Source organism: Pyrgilauda ruficollis, unplaced genomic scaffold (assembly GCF_017590135.1).
Source record: "Pyrgilauda ruficollis isolate IOZ18807 unplaced genomic scaffold, ASM1759013v1 scaffold104, whole genome shotgun sequence".
In the NCBI taxonomy this organism is placed as follows: Eukaryota; Metazoa; Chordata; class Aves; order Passeriformes; family Passeridae; genus Pyrgilauda; species Pyrgilauda ruficollis.
Window position 1 is genome coordinate 417,629 of NW_024508545.1, and position 13,684 is coordinate 431,312.

General features: G+C 36.8%; 1 protein-coding gene across 1 annotated transcript in view; it reads right to left on the reverse strand.

The window, feature by feature from the left end:
- RIT2 (Ras like without CAAX 2) overlaps positions 1–13,684 on the reverse strand; it is a 171,234-nt gene that overhangs the window by 95,532 nt on the left and 62,018 nt on the right. The window contains exon 3 of the mRNA XM_041469646.1: positions 6,370–6,443. Within this exon, the coding sequence (XP_041325580.1) occupies positions 6,370–6,443 (74 nt within the window). The remainder of the gene's footprint in view (positions 1–6,369; positions 6,444–13,684) is intronic.

Sequence of the window (13,684 nt, forward strand, 5' to 3'; positions counted from 1 at the left end):
GGTGCTGTAATATGTGCCTTTTTCTCAGCATTCAAGCCAATTTTTTTAGTCCTGGAAATATTATTATGATGTGAGCTTTGTGAAAACTGATAGAGGTAGAATTCAGTTTTCTGCCCACCGGTGTTCCTGGTTTGTGTACAGCTGCTTGGTAACAGGTAGGTTTTGATAGAAAACCTCTGTAAAATGGAATTCCTGATGAGATTATCTAGGACAGTCACATATATATAAAGAAATCAGGACACATTTAGAGTATGTGCAGTGCCTGCTGGAACTTCGAAGTACTTCAGTACCATTCACTGGTGTTAAGAAAAAGTGCAGAATATTTTCCAGTAATGGGAGAAAAGAAAAAAATTACATTATCATAATCTTGTGGAGGATCTGGATGAAGTTGACTCATATGGAATGTGTTTATATAGGTGTTTTCCATACAATGTACACCAGAACAAAAACAACCAACCAACCAAAACCACCTCAAAGCCAAATTAAATAAAATAATTTAAAAACCCCAAAACACCCCAACAATAATAAAACGAAAACTCCACACTACAAATAAAGGCTTGGAAAGAAAAAAAGATTTTCCAATTTTTTTTCAAAAATTTAATATTATATTTTCTTCTATGTTATTTTATTAAAAAGAGAAAAAATAATCTTTCAGCAGTGTCACTCTGTATTTCACTCTGTATTTATCTGGTTTTGGAAGTTGTAAATTAGAGAAAGATGAAGAACAGTGAGAGGGAAAGCATTTCACATGAAAAAACAAAAAAACAAAAAAATAAAAATAAAAATAATAATAAAAAAACCACCCCCCAAAAAAAAACTGTGCTGAAAGAGAACAGAAAACACTGGAAAATTTCCCAGCATCTGCAGTACCAAACCACTACCACTGACTTTGCTGAAGAGGAATGGTAGCAATGGGCAGGCAATCAGGATTGTCAGACTCAATAAATGCTGATGCTCACCCTAAATGCTTGTTCCCTGCAACATTTTATTGCACCTGTTTGACAGGAAGATAAATGCAGGCCTAGAAATACAAACTGATCCACCCTTTATTGCATCATGATTCACTCATGGACAGGGATGAAAAAGGAAGTTGGGAATCTTGGCTGCCAGTTGCCTCCTCTCCTTTGGTTATACACTCATTTTTATCAGCATATGCCTAGATCTTTTCCTACTGAAGTCAAGGAATATTTTGCCAATGATCTGAAGGAAACTGGTGTCAGGTCCACAATTTCATCTGTGATTTACTGCAACTGTTTTTTCCACTCTGTATCTGTGCCAAATAAGTGTTTCTCCACAATCTGTCCATTGGCAAATAAAATGACTAGGTCAAGGGAGACATTTTAGCTCTTTCCAGAAAGTACAGAACAACTTGTTTCAAGATCCCAGCAAAATTTCAGTGTTATGATTTTATACTTTCTAAGTACGTTTTCAACAGCCTGTGGAACAACATGCTAGGAAATAAAACTAATGCTCTTCTCACCTAATACACTGTGTTAATAGTTGCTACTTACTTCAATATCCCTATGCTTTAAAAATAAAATGGATTTCATTTATGCACTAGTACCTAGCAGAAAGTGCAATAAAATTATTTTCCTCTTATAAGAACATGCTGTAAAGGCCCATTAAGACATAATTACTGCCAAAAAGGCATTTTACATTTCCTTGAGATAAGCTGCACTAGCCTGCTTTGAGATTTCACTTCCATTGATTCAGGATTAGAGCAGCATGTTTAGATAATAAGCAGAGGGGTCTCAGATAACAGCCTGAGTGAATCATCGGACTATAGTGTTTAGTCTGAGAAAGTGTGTTTATCTGAAGGGCTCTTGGGACTAATATGGTTCCTCTTCAAAGCTTGAAGCAGGGGGCAAGAATCATCGTCCTGCAGGTTGGCAGGATAAACATGTCCTGTGATTTGCTAGCAATTTGAGAGATGGATTTCGGTACAGAGCGCACTGCTGTTGTCAGGTTGAAAAGTGTCTGCCTGGAAATGAATTCAAGTGCACACAACTCCAGACAAAGGAAAATCTCCCTGAAATGGCATGCCATCACATTTTAGGGCCCATTTTTCAAGTCTCTGACTCACACCTGGGAAATATACTGGTGCACTAAGTTTATCATAAAAAGCTCACGTTTTAGCAAACAAAAATTGGTGCAATAATCTCTGAATGTATTGTCTCACTGACAGGCACAGAAACCCATTTTTCCACATACTCGCCTGCCTTGTATCTGAAAACAATTTTTGCCTCTTTTACATGTCAGATCAGATTGTTTTCCAGTGAAGGAAACTCTGCTGCTCTTTTAGTGTTCGGCGTGAGGTCTACACAGAGAGATTGGGTAATGTGTCATACAGGGGGAAGCTGTGGCAAGAATAAAAGCTCCTGTGTCAGTCAAGAGTCTATAAATACAGCAGGAGAGATAACTGCTGTGTGTGCTCCATGAGGAGCATGCTTCTGGGCTCCAGAAGTAGCAACATATTTTTAAGCTAGAAGAGAAGGTGAGAAAGCGTAAATGAGCGAACAGAAGGTTTCTATAACTCCGTGTGGAGGCTTTTTGTGCATGGTTGGAGCAGTTGGGGGTTGTCACTCTCAGAGAATAATTGTGAGGGAACTGAATGCAGAATAAAGTGCCTGAGGGCTGAATGTCCTTTCGTTTGCACCTGCAAGTTTGCTGGAAACCAAAGAGTTTGCGTCAATTTGGATTAAACGTATGTAAAAGCAGGTTATTTTTATGACGCATTGGTTAATAAAAGGGAAATCCCAGAACTACCTCCAACATTGCTTCCAAACTCAGTGGACATGGGTGAATTTCAAGGGAAAGTTACTCAAAAAATGTCCCATATGGGTGAACAAGGAAGTTCAAGCTATCTTTATGGATACTAATTTGCATTTGCAGATTTCCATGAAATTTGCCCTATATACTCCTTATGTTGTATTGTAGCTAGCCTTGGGAGTTAAAATCTAAAAAATAAACTTCCTCATTTTTATAAATATTATCTCAATCTCACATTTAATGTACTGGTTTTAATTGAATTGTAAATGCAAAAAGAAAAGTTTAGTGTTGAGAATAGTACTTCTAGTTAAAGAGCCAAAGGCATCATTGGTAACTAACCAAAGGAATTACTGGCAGCTTCTTCTAGATTCAGTTGTTCCACTGAAAAATAATACAAAATACAAAAAAAAAATACAAATAAAATAATAAAAATAAGCATCAATTTGTTGCTCATTTCCTTGCAGAACATTTTCAAGCTTTTTTTTGGTAGGAGGAGCTCAGGTTAGGTCTGCTTATGAAAATCCAGATACCAGGAGCTACATCAGTACCTTCTCCTGAAACTCTCTGAGGCAAACATATTCTGTCTGAAGCTAAATGGGGTGAGCAAACACGGGCTGCCCAGCTGGCAAGTGTAGAGGGTGGTGAAAAGAAGGTGTAGTGAGTTTAGTGAAGCATAACTGCTTGACCCAGCCCTTACATTCTTTAAGAAAATGACTCTTGTTGTGCCTTCTGTTGAAAAACAGTATAGGAAGAGTACAAAAGGGCAAGTGATGGGGTATAAAATATGTATCCAGAGTCCATTGAACATCAGTTTACTTCCTGAGATGCGCAATTGGTCTATGTACATGCACAAGAGAAAAATCAGTAACTAAATGAGCAAGTTTATTAATGTTTCTGGTTTTCACATTGTTTGAATGTTGGTTTTGTTTTTCTTTTTTTTTTTTAACTTCAGAAAGTTGAGAACATAAATGTATTTTTGGAGCACCATTTATGTTTTAAATGCTTCAAACTAGATCAAGCAGATAAAGTATTGAAGATTTTTATGCAGTATCAGGTTTGAAATCACACGTGAGTTTTAAGTCTAGATTTGGCTATTAAAAACTGTGTTAATTATTAATAGTTAATTTGGTCAGTGTTGAAATTCTTAATTAGTCCATAGGTACAGAAGGGAAAGGAGAAATATATTTGTTGAAACATATCCTCCAGCACAACAAAAAATACGTTAAATTCAGTCAGTTTGGCTATTGATTTCTTGTATTTCCCAAATAAGGATGAATCACAATTTTGGCTCCTTGATCTCCTGCAGTGATTAAAGTCATTATTCAAAGTTGATGATGAAGTATTTATGACTGTGAGGACACCCAGACAAATGAGTTTTCCACTGCCTGATTTAGAAGCTGTAACACCGTCTTCAATTTGACATAAAACCAGGGGAAATAAAAATAACTAGGCACCACCAAGGCACACATCAGCAGCAGCACAAATGGGTGCTTTGGATTTTTACCCTGAGTCACCAAAGTCAGAGCAGAATTTGTGTGAGCTTCAGTGAGAGCACCATTAAGTGCTCTGTGAAGAAAGAGCCAATTTCAGCTGCTGACTTCAATGGGAGTTGGATTAGGTCTTGATTTATTCTAGAGCTGTGTAGTGCAGATAGAGAGGCAACAAATCCAAAGACATCTACAAAGACAAGCAGCTAAATCCAGGACACTTGGAATGGACAGCTCCTGAAAAATCATGGGGAGGTAAAGTGGGAAGAGCTTCCTAGTTATGCTGGGAATGTGTTTCAGTGATGATGATCTACATTGGAACCAGGGAATTTAAAATAGAGATTTGCTCATATCAAATCAACTTTTGATTTGTTGATTAATTTCAACATTTTGACAGAAGTACAACAGCTATGCCCAGGTTGTAAAATGTCCTGGGGTGATAAATCTGCTGAGTGTGGTGCTCCTGCACACACCTCTTCTTGCTTCAAATAGGAATGGATGAGGAAAAAGGGGAGGTTTAGATTGGACATAAGGAAAAATTTCTTTTCTGAAAGGATTATCAAGCCCTGGCCCAGGATATCTGGGCAGTGGTGGAGTTACATCCCTGAGGTATTAAAAAGCACATGTCTGTGGCACTTGGAGACGTGGTTTAGTGGTGGGCTTGGAAATGCTGGGTTAATGGTTCCACTTAACGATTTTAAAGATATTTTCCAAGTTTTAAAATTCTATGATTCTATTAAATATCTGCACCACATTTCATTACTTGGTCACTACACACCGTGGTACTCTAATATTGTAGATTTTCTGCTTCCTAATAGAGATACAATTTAGAGATAAAACTCCAGCTTTTGTGTACTACTGTGCTCAACACCTTTCACTGACTGAATTATTCTGATTTCTGTTCTTACCTTGCAACTGTTTGTTCTGACAAAATTAAATCATATCCTCCTCCCATAAATTAAAAATTAGGTTTATTTCTAGTCTTTTCATATGATCAAAAATTTTAAAGTAATGAAAAATAATATATATGAAAATGAATGACAATAGCTGAACTTCCTTTAAATTTCTGGCAGCAGACTGCATTCCCCACCATTTGCAGTACCTAGTTCAGGTGCATTCAGACCTCTAGGAAGCTGAGAACAAGGTTACTAGGCTTTTGCTTCCCAAATATTTCCTTGTTCATTTAAGTGTTTAAGTTCCTTTTTGGTTGTTTTGCTCCTGCACGAGGTGCACACACACTATGGGAACGCAAGAAACTACAAAAGCCTTCAAAGAGACCCTGAGACACACCTGAGGAAAAGATCAGCAGTGGCAGTACTTTGATTAAGCAGTAAAAATATCTTGAGGTGGAAAGAAAATGAACTGAGTCAGGTAGAAGAAATTATTGTATTTAACTCTTTCTTCATCTTTACTGCATGTGAAGCTTAATTCACTGACCACAGGTACACTGTCATAGAATTGGCAGAATCAGGGGATTGTTTGGGTTGGAAGGAACTTTAAATTTTATCCCATTCCAACCCCCTTGCCAGGGAGAGGAGCACCTTCCACCAGCCCAGGTTGCTTAAAAGCCCCATCCAACTTGGCCTTGGAACTTCCAGGGATTGGACAGCCACAGCTTCTCTGGAAAACCTGTATATGCAACCCTATGTGTTACTTTTGACATTAGGATATTTTCCTTATGCATGAGCATTTGGTATTTACATATAATGTGGGGAGAAGATGAAATGTAACAAAATACTTAGACTACAAGCAGACCAGAAAATTCCTGTAACGTATATAGAGAAGGAGGAATGAGAAAAATGTAAGATAATCAACACAGTATTTATTAATTTCATTATTGTGATAGATGTTCCTGCATGCAGGAGAAAAAGGAACAAATTTTTATCTATTGTTTATTTCAGACTGTCTGTCTCATCTGATGAGATTTGGAAGTTATACTGTTCTATACTGCAGCACTCCTTTAATCTTCCCCTTTGCTAATTTCTCTATATTGTTCTGCCACTGCTTCCTTTATGCTTGAATAGGGAACTTTAAGCACTGTGACCCACATCTCTGAGGTTAAAATATTTGAGTTTATCTCTGATTGAATGACTCTCATTGGAAAATTACTCACCTGTCCAGCAGTGTCTAGAATGTCCAAATAGGCTGGCTCATCATCAATTCGGACTTGAGTTTTATAAGCATCCTCTGAAAAACACAGTGCAGTTTTCTTAAGCATGTGAGTGGCTCAGAGAATGGAAAATTATACAGCTTTGCTAGTTTGGAGTAGGCTTTTCATAAGCTCTCCAATCTGACATAACACAGTTTTATTTCAAAAGTTCCTTTTTGAAATCCTTTCTTCACTACAAAGTATTAGCAAAAGAGAGTCTCTTCCATCACACTACCTCAAAAAAAAAATTCTTTTTTTAAGAGGGAAAAATTTCCTTTTCTTTAAGCACAGTCCCCAGGTGTTACTTAGGTCACAAATATTCAGAGGTGTTGTGCTGGTGCTGTGTAAGGGTGGTTTTTTACTTACCACAATGACACATTCAAAGAGATTTCCTAGCAAACAGTTTCATTTTAAAGATTGCCTAAATTATTGGGATAGACTGCTTGTGGCTGGACAGGGTATTGGCTCCGAGTTACTATTTAAACTTCTAAATATCTCCAGAAAGGCTGAGCATAAACTTTTTAAAAAGATATTCTGTAATCTGTGTCTTTACACTCATCATAGATGCAGGCAGAGGAGAAACTCTGCTTTGTGGACCCTTCCCTCAGCACATGATTTTGTCAACTAAATTTAGAAGAATTTAAACAAAGAAAAGCACAATAGCACAAGCTATTTCCCTCACATTATAATTTCATTCCCCTCCCAACATTTGTATTTTCTTCATAAGATTAAAAGGCGCAGAGATACTGGCTCGTGTTTATACTTGAAATAGTCTTGGAAATTATCTGTGCTCTTTAATTGAACAATCATGCAGAGCAGCTTGAGTGGTTTTTGTGACTGACACTGGAAGTGCACTAAGGCATGAAGACAAGACAAGTGCATTTGTTGAACCTGAGAAATGTCATTAACCCATTGGGAGCAGGCTGGGCTTGTCCTAAGAGTCTGTCCTAGCAGACACCCTCAAACTGAAATAATATTGAGATTATAATATGGGATAATATGGCAGGTAGCTGGAATACTTGGGACCTTCCATTTTGTGCTATAAAATACATGTTTCATCGTGCAGCACTTTATAAAAGCATGGGAAAATCTGCTTTCTACCAGAAGAGGAAAAAAATGAAAGCATTTGGATACAAGTCTGTATAGCCTTAACTCAGACCCCTCCTGTCCAGCCAGAGGATTGCTGTCTTTCATGACATAATCACATACAGTATTTCCCCTTTTATTTTAGGCCTCAACTCAGAAAAGAGGCACATGACTTTCTTTAAACAAATATTTAATCCCATTGATATCAAGATGGCCCAGAGGCTTAATTAATTGTATGATATATTACCTTTCTGAGAAAACCAGAGCACTCCAACCACCATATGTTTTGGTTAATAGATCTTTTTGTAGGGATTGCTGAACAAGAAACTGTGTGGCAAAGAGGGACCATATAAAAGGCATTGGACTACTTGCAGTTTAAGTAATTTATTATTGCATGACACTGCAATCTACCTGCAGTAGATTTCTTTTTTCTTTCTTTCTTTTTTTTTCTTCTTTTCCATTAACCAATAATTAAAAACAAAATAGCAAAATATCTAAAAATCAAACATGGTATTTCCTCCACATTAATTCTATTGATACTATCAAGTATTATTAATGTAATTCCATGCAGGTGGGTGTCCATTTGCATTGCATTACTGCATACATAATTAACATATGACTTCTATAAGTTTAGCTTGCATTCTTGGCTTTGCAGCTGGGTTCTCTAAAGACAGAGGTCTGAATTCCCTTTTCCAATATGAATCTTTATACAGAAGATTTAAAACAGTTAAAGTGGAAAAAAAAAATTCCTATTTGAATTTTACTCTGATAAAAATGAAACTAGATAAATCCTGTCTTTTTTTTTTTTTTTTCTGATGAGAGGGTTTACAAGTTAAGAGTTAGTTCTAACTAAAACACTGGCCTCTAAATATAAGCCACAGCTTTCAGACGTCTAGCCTGCTGAGCTACTCCAGGTGTACCTGATATAATGTCACTGTCATCAGTATAGTTTTAGCTGTTAAAAACTGGATCCAGTCCATCTTTATAATGTTTTTTACTTTGTAGATGCAACACTGAATGTAGAAAGACATTTTGTAATTTTCATTTACTTTGCTTTCTCTGACTACTGACCTTAAAACATTTCACAAAGTAATGTTAACATCACTGTCCCATTTTCATTCTTGATGTATTCTGATGTCTTCTGTTGGTGGTAGAGAAACATGTTTTGATGTGCTTTGACCAAGTACATGAATCTAAATAGTTTTCTAGGCAAATATTTTCCACACGTAAGATTTTTATTTTGCCCCAAGAAATGTAGAGATGAAACAGGAAAGAGGTATGATTTTCCTTTGTAATATTCTCTCTGCCTACATGCAAAAAGCAGGATAGTAGAGATAATAAAGAGAAGTCTAAAAATGTCCTCAGCTGGGGCGTGATAAGCAGGGGTATTTTCAACCTGCATGTAGATGGAAAATAGGTGGAAGGTTTCACCCCTAATTTTCTTCAGGCACACATTTAAGAGAAAGTCCTAAAGCGCACACTTGCCAAAGAAATCACTGTCTTGAGCCAACACACTCTCATACCAGAGAACAAATCATAGCACCCACTTATGATCTTCACCTCCTTAATCACCTCCTTAATGCTCAAACACAGTCACTCTTATGAGGGCCACTGCCTTTCCATCTACCTGGATTCACTGATCTCCTGGGCATTTCATTCTTTCCAAGGCAGCAGACAGAATCAAGATACATAAATTGAAACCCCTGTTTCCCATATCATGTCAAAAAGACCAAGAGGAAGAGCTATACCACTTAGTTCTGCTCTACGATTAATACTTTTAAACTGGGATGTTGTCTTAGAAAGTAATGTAAGTAGCGGTTTAATTCTATTTTCTGTCTATTACATGGGAAAACATTTTTATTTTATTTTAAATTATGATGCAGAGAGATTTCAGAAGGCACTACTGTGTAGTTGGTCTTTTTCAGTCCAAGCAGCATGGCACAATTTATGGTCATGGAAAGAGAAGTTCTGAGACCCTGCTGTAAAGAGCAGGAACAAGCTGCTCACATGTGGACAGAGAACAGAAGTGAAGATGCTCCTCTGAAACTGCATCTAAATATAAATGAAACAAAGTGGGAAAATCTTAATCCGGAACACTAACAAACTCACATTCCAATATCCTCCCTTTAAAAATTATCTGCAAATAGTGTATGCTCTATTTACAACACTCCCAGTGTTTGAGTATGCTAAACTTTCTTTAACCTAATTAATTTATAATATGTATAAAATGTTCCCTATAAAACTAATTTGGGCACTGCTAAACCACATGTATTTATGCTTTACACCCTACAGCTCTAAAGAGTGGTATTTAATAAAAGGCCAAAATCCAGCTGATGTTTCAGTAAAACATAAAAAGAACTTACAAAATAGGCATGAATGATAATCAGACATCAGGGAATCAAGCAGACCATAACAATATTGTTCAGATTAAGCTCAGGACTAGCCTTTTTTCTGTGAGGTTGATCATAAAGTCTCAGCTTTTGGTTTGGGTAAAATTCTGCAAAAGAGTAGGTTATTGCATGAAAAAATCTCTGGATGGAATTTACTGATATTGCTAATTGTGTTTCAAACACTGACTGCAGGAATGAACATTTTTTAGGGTACCAAAAGGAAAACAAAAAAATCTCCCACATCCTTGTAATCTGAACAATGTGTGGACATGTGAACGTACTGTGAAAGAATTTTTTTTTCCTACATATAATGTTGAGTTTTTAGAATCTTATTTCCTACAAAGATTAAAAAAAAAAAAAAAAAAAGAAAAAAGAAAATAGGTACAAAATTATTCTCAGAGGATTATATCATATGGCTTCAATGAATATTGACTGTATAATATATTGGAGGGCGTGACAAAAAATGTAGAGATCCAACTGTTTTCTGAATGGTACGTATTGCTTTTAATTTTAAATTCTTTCACCCTTCACTGAATATCTAAATTTTTGGGGTTTTTTTAAATTCTCTTTTTTTCATTTTTAATTGTTCCAGGCAGTGTTACAAAATTAAAGAAAATAAGTATTTAAATCTTATGTTACCCGGCTTTGTGGTTATTTGGGTTTTTTTTGTGTGTGTGTTTGAAATTAATGCATGATCATTTTTTACAGATTTCTTTTTTTACATGACATAATTCTGGACACAGAAATACAGTAATTAATGCAAGTTATGAGCAGTTATCTTAGAGAATCTGAATTAATAAAAAATATATCAGGGTACTTCCTCACTTATGAGCATGTAAGTGCTTCATGACAAATAGATTTGAACGGTGTAAAATTTAAAGGGGAATTTTATTGGGCTTTTCATCTGCATTACAGACATGTTCCAGTCCCTGAAATTTAGGTCAGATTCTTCTTTCTTCCATTTGTTAATTCTGTTTCTATGCCTTCTAAATAAAGTCTCTTTTCTTCTTTGCCTTGTACAATACCAATAGCAGTCAAAAATTGTCAGATTCACATATATAGGTGAGCCAAAATATATTTTATTTGACTGAGGAAGTGTCAAGCCAGCAGAAGGGATCCAAGCTCAGTCAGCCACACCTGGAATTCTGCCTCTTGTTGTTCTCCCTGTGTGCCAAAGCAACGGCAGGAGACATAGCCCTTGGTGTGCTTAGATTATCTGCTACAAATGCATTTTAATTTAGCAATGCTCCTGAATGTAGGATGGTCATGAGTCTTTGCCTGTACGGGTGCTCTTTCTATTTACAGCAAGGAATTTTTAAATGAAAAGACTGGATGAACAGAGACATAAACCACTGTACCAAATACTACACATAAACTCCTCCTCTTTGAGATAAGAATATGCATGTCATAGGAATTACCCATCAAAATACATTGCTATTAAAACCTCCCTTAACATTTAATTATTTTCCTGGACTATGAGTTGTTTTACAATTTGGGTGAGCATTGCTATCAGCGTTTTGCAGACAAGGACACCAAGTCACAGAGGTTGCCCTCCTATAAGCTCTGCACACGTGATAAGCAATGGGTGGTTTAGTGGAGCAGGACTGACAGATTTGATTGCCTTGTATTTTGTAAATACTCACAGAGATAGCACCATCCTTTAATATAATGCAAATAGGGATATTAGTACTAGGCTATTAACTAGGTTATTTAAATATTCCAGTTCCAGCTCTGTTACATCATTATATGTGGTGTGATTCTTGGGGATGTCCTGTGCGGGGCCAGGAGTGGGACTTGAGCCAACTTGATCATGTAGATCCCTCCCAGCTCTGCTTATTCTGTGATTCTGTTTTCTGCAATCAATTTCTATATCTGCAATCATATTTTTCTTCCCAGTGAGGATGATTTTTGTTTCTCAGCATTGAGCTGTATTTGCCATTTGTCATTTGTTTAGGTTTGTAAAGTCTTCGTCAGATCCTTCAGGTTTTACTCAGTTTCATGTTAACAGCACACGTTGCCTGTTACCAGCCTACAAAAGTGATGGTAACAGACAATATTATTCCAGGCAGAAGAATCTTGATGATGGTTTGCAGAACAGATAAAAAAATACCTCTTCCTTTCTAAATCCACAACCAGAAACACTTCCTTCAGTAACCACACGTTCTGAACTGAACACCTCAGCTGTTTCTATGAAAGAGACTTAGGTAAGTAATGCACCATTTAATGTAGATATTACTTCTCTGCTAGTCTATAAAAAAAGTTAAAAAAAAAACAAACCACCAAACCTATTGTGTAGGCCCTAAGAATATTAAAATAATCTGTGAAAAAATAAAACATTATTCATGTTAAGTGCTTATCATAAAAGGAATTCATTTATTTATTCATTGCACATTCAGTTGCATGATAATAAATACAGAAATGTCCGTATCTCTGTTTTCATTTTAGCATTCCAATTGCCATAAATATATTTACAGATGAGATACTGAATCAAAGCTTTGGCCACATATGTCTTCAGAAAATCTACTGTAATGTTTTCAAATGGCCTTGCTAAATTCAAATCCGTATCACTGCTGTAGATTCCATCTATTCCTAGTTTCAATTGAAAACACGTTTCCTTTACTTAGCCTTTGTTCAGTGTCACAATCTGCTTTTAATTTATTGCTGTTTTCTGTTTTAGAGGTTTCTGTTTCTTCAATGGCACAGAAATTACCCAAAGTTCTCAATGGCACAGGTTTCCCAGAGAAGTTGTGGCTGCCCCACCCCTGGGAGTGTTCAAGGCCAGGTTGGATGGGATTTGGAGAAGCTTGGTCCAGTGGAAAGTGTCCCTACACATGGCAGAGCAGCTGGAATGAATGATATTCAGAGTCCCTTCCAAAGAGAGTTACTCTGTGATTATGCAGTTCATAAGATAATTTATAATTTCGAAGAGTGAAAATGCAAATAAAACCAATTAAAAACAAACAAACAAACAAATGTAATGATTCTATTATCTATGTTTGAAAACAAAGAGCAGAACATCTTGTAGTTGATTTTGTCCTCCCAATATAGGAATGACTAATATCTTCAATGGAAAGCAGAAGCATAACTAGATTATGTTCAGATGCTCAAATAAACCTCTTCATTTAATCCTAATCAATGAAAAGTGGTGTCTAAACACTTAGAGGGGCGCAGTGCATAGAACCATAGAATCACAAAACTGCTTGATTTCAGAGGGACCTAAAAGAATCTAATTCCAACTCCCCTGCCATGGAAAGGGACACCTTTCATTAGACTAAAGTTGCTCAAAGCCCTGCCCAACCTGCCCTTGAATCCTTCCAGGGATGTTCACTTCCCTTGAACACCTCTGGCAACCTGATGAACATCCAGGACCGTTGCAGAAGAATAAAAACTTCCATTTAGACCCAGTAAGTCTCATGCAGCCTCACTATTCATTTTTAGTAGTTTTTAGCATCCACCTTCATCGTACTCTTGGCTGACTCCTTTACCTCAGGCTTTGGCTGCATCTGCTTCCAATAATTCACCTAAAAGCTTCCTCAGCCTAATGGGCATTTCTGTTCAGCTCTCACCTCACCACAGTGCTCCTCTCCTAATGCCATTAGGTATCTGTCTTAAAACAGCTGCTCTCAAATTAACTTTCTCCCTCTTTTTGGGCTGCCTAATGTTTCAGAGCTGTGCTCTGCAGGGCAGGACTGATAACACTGAGCTGCTGAAGCAGCCTGATTGATTTTCAGTTTTGGCTAAGTACATGCCAGTTTTCTTGGTGACCTGAAATGCACTCAGTACCTTTTGATTTGGGAAATGGG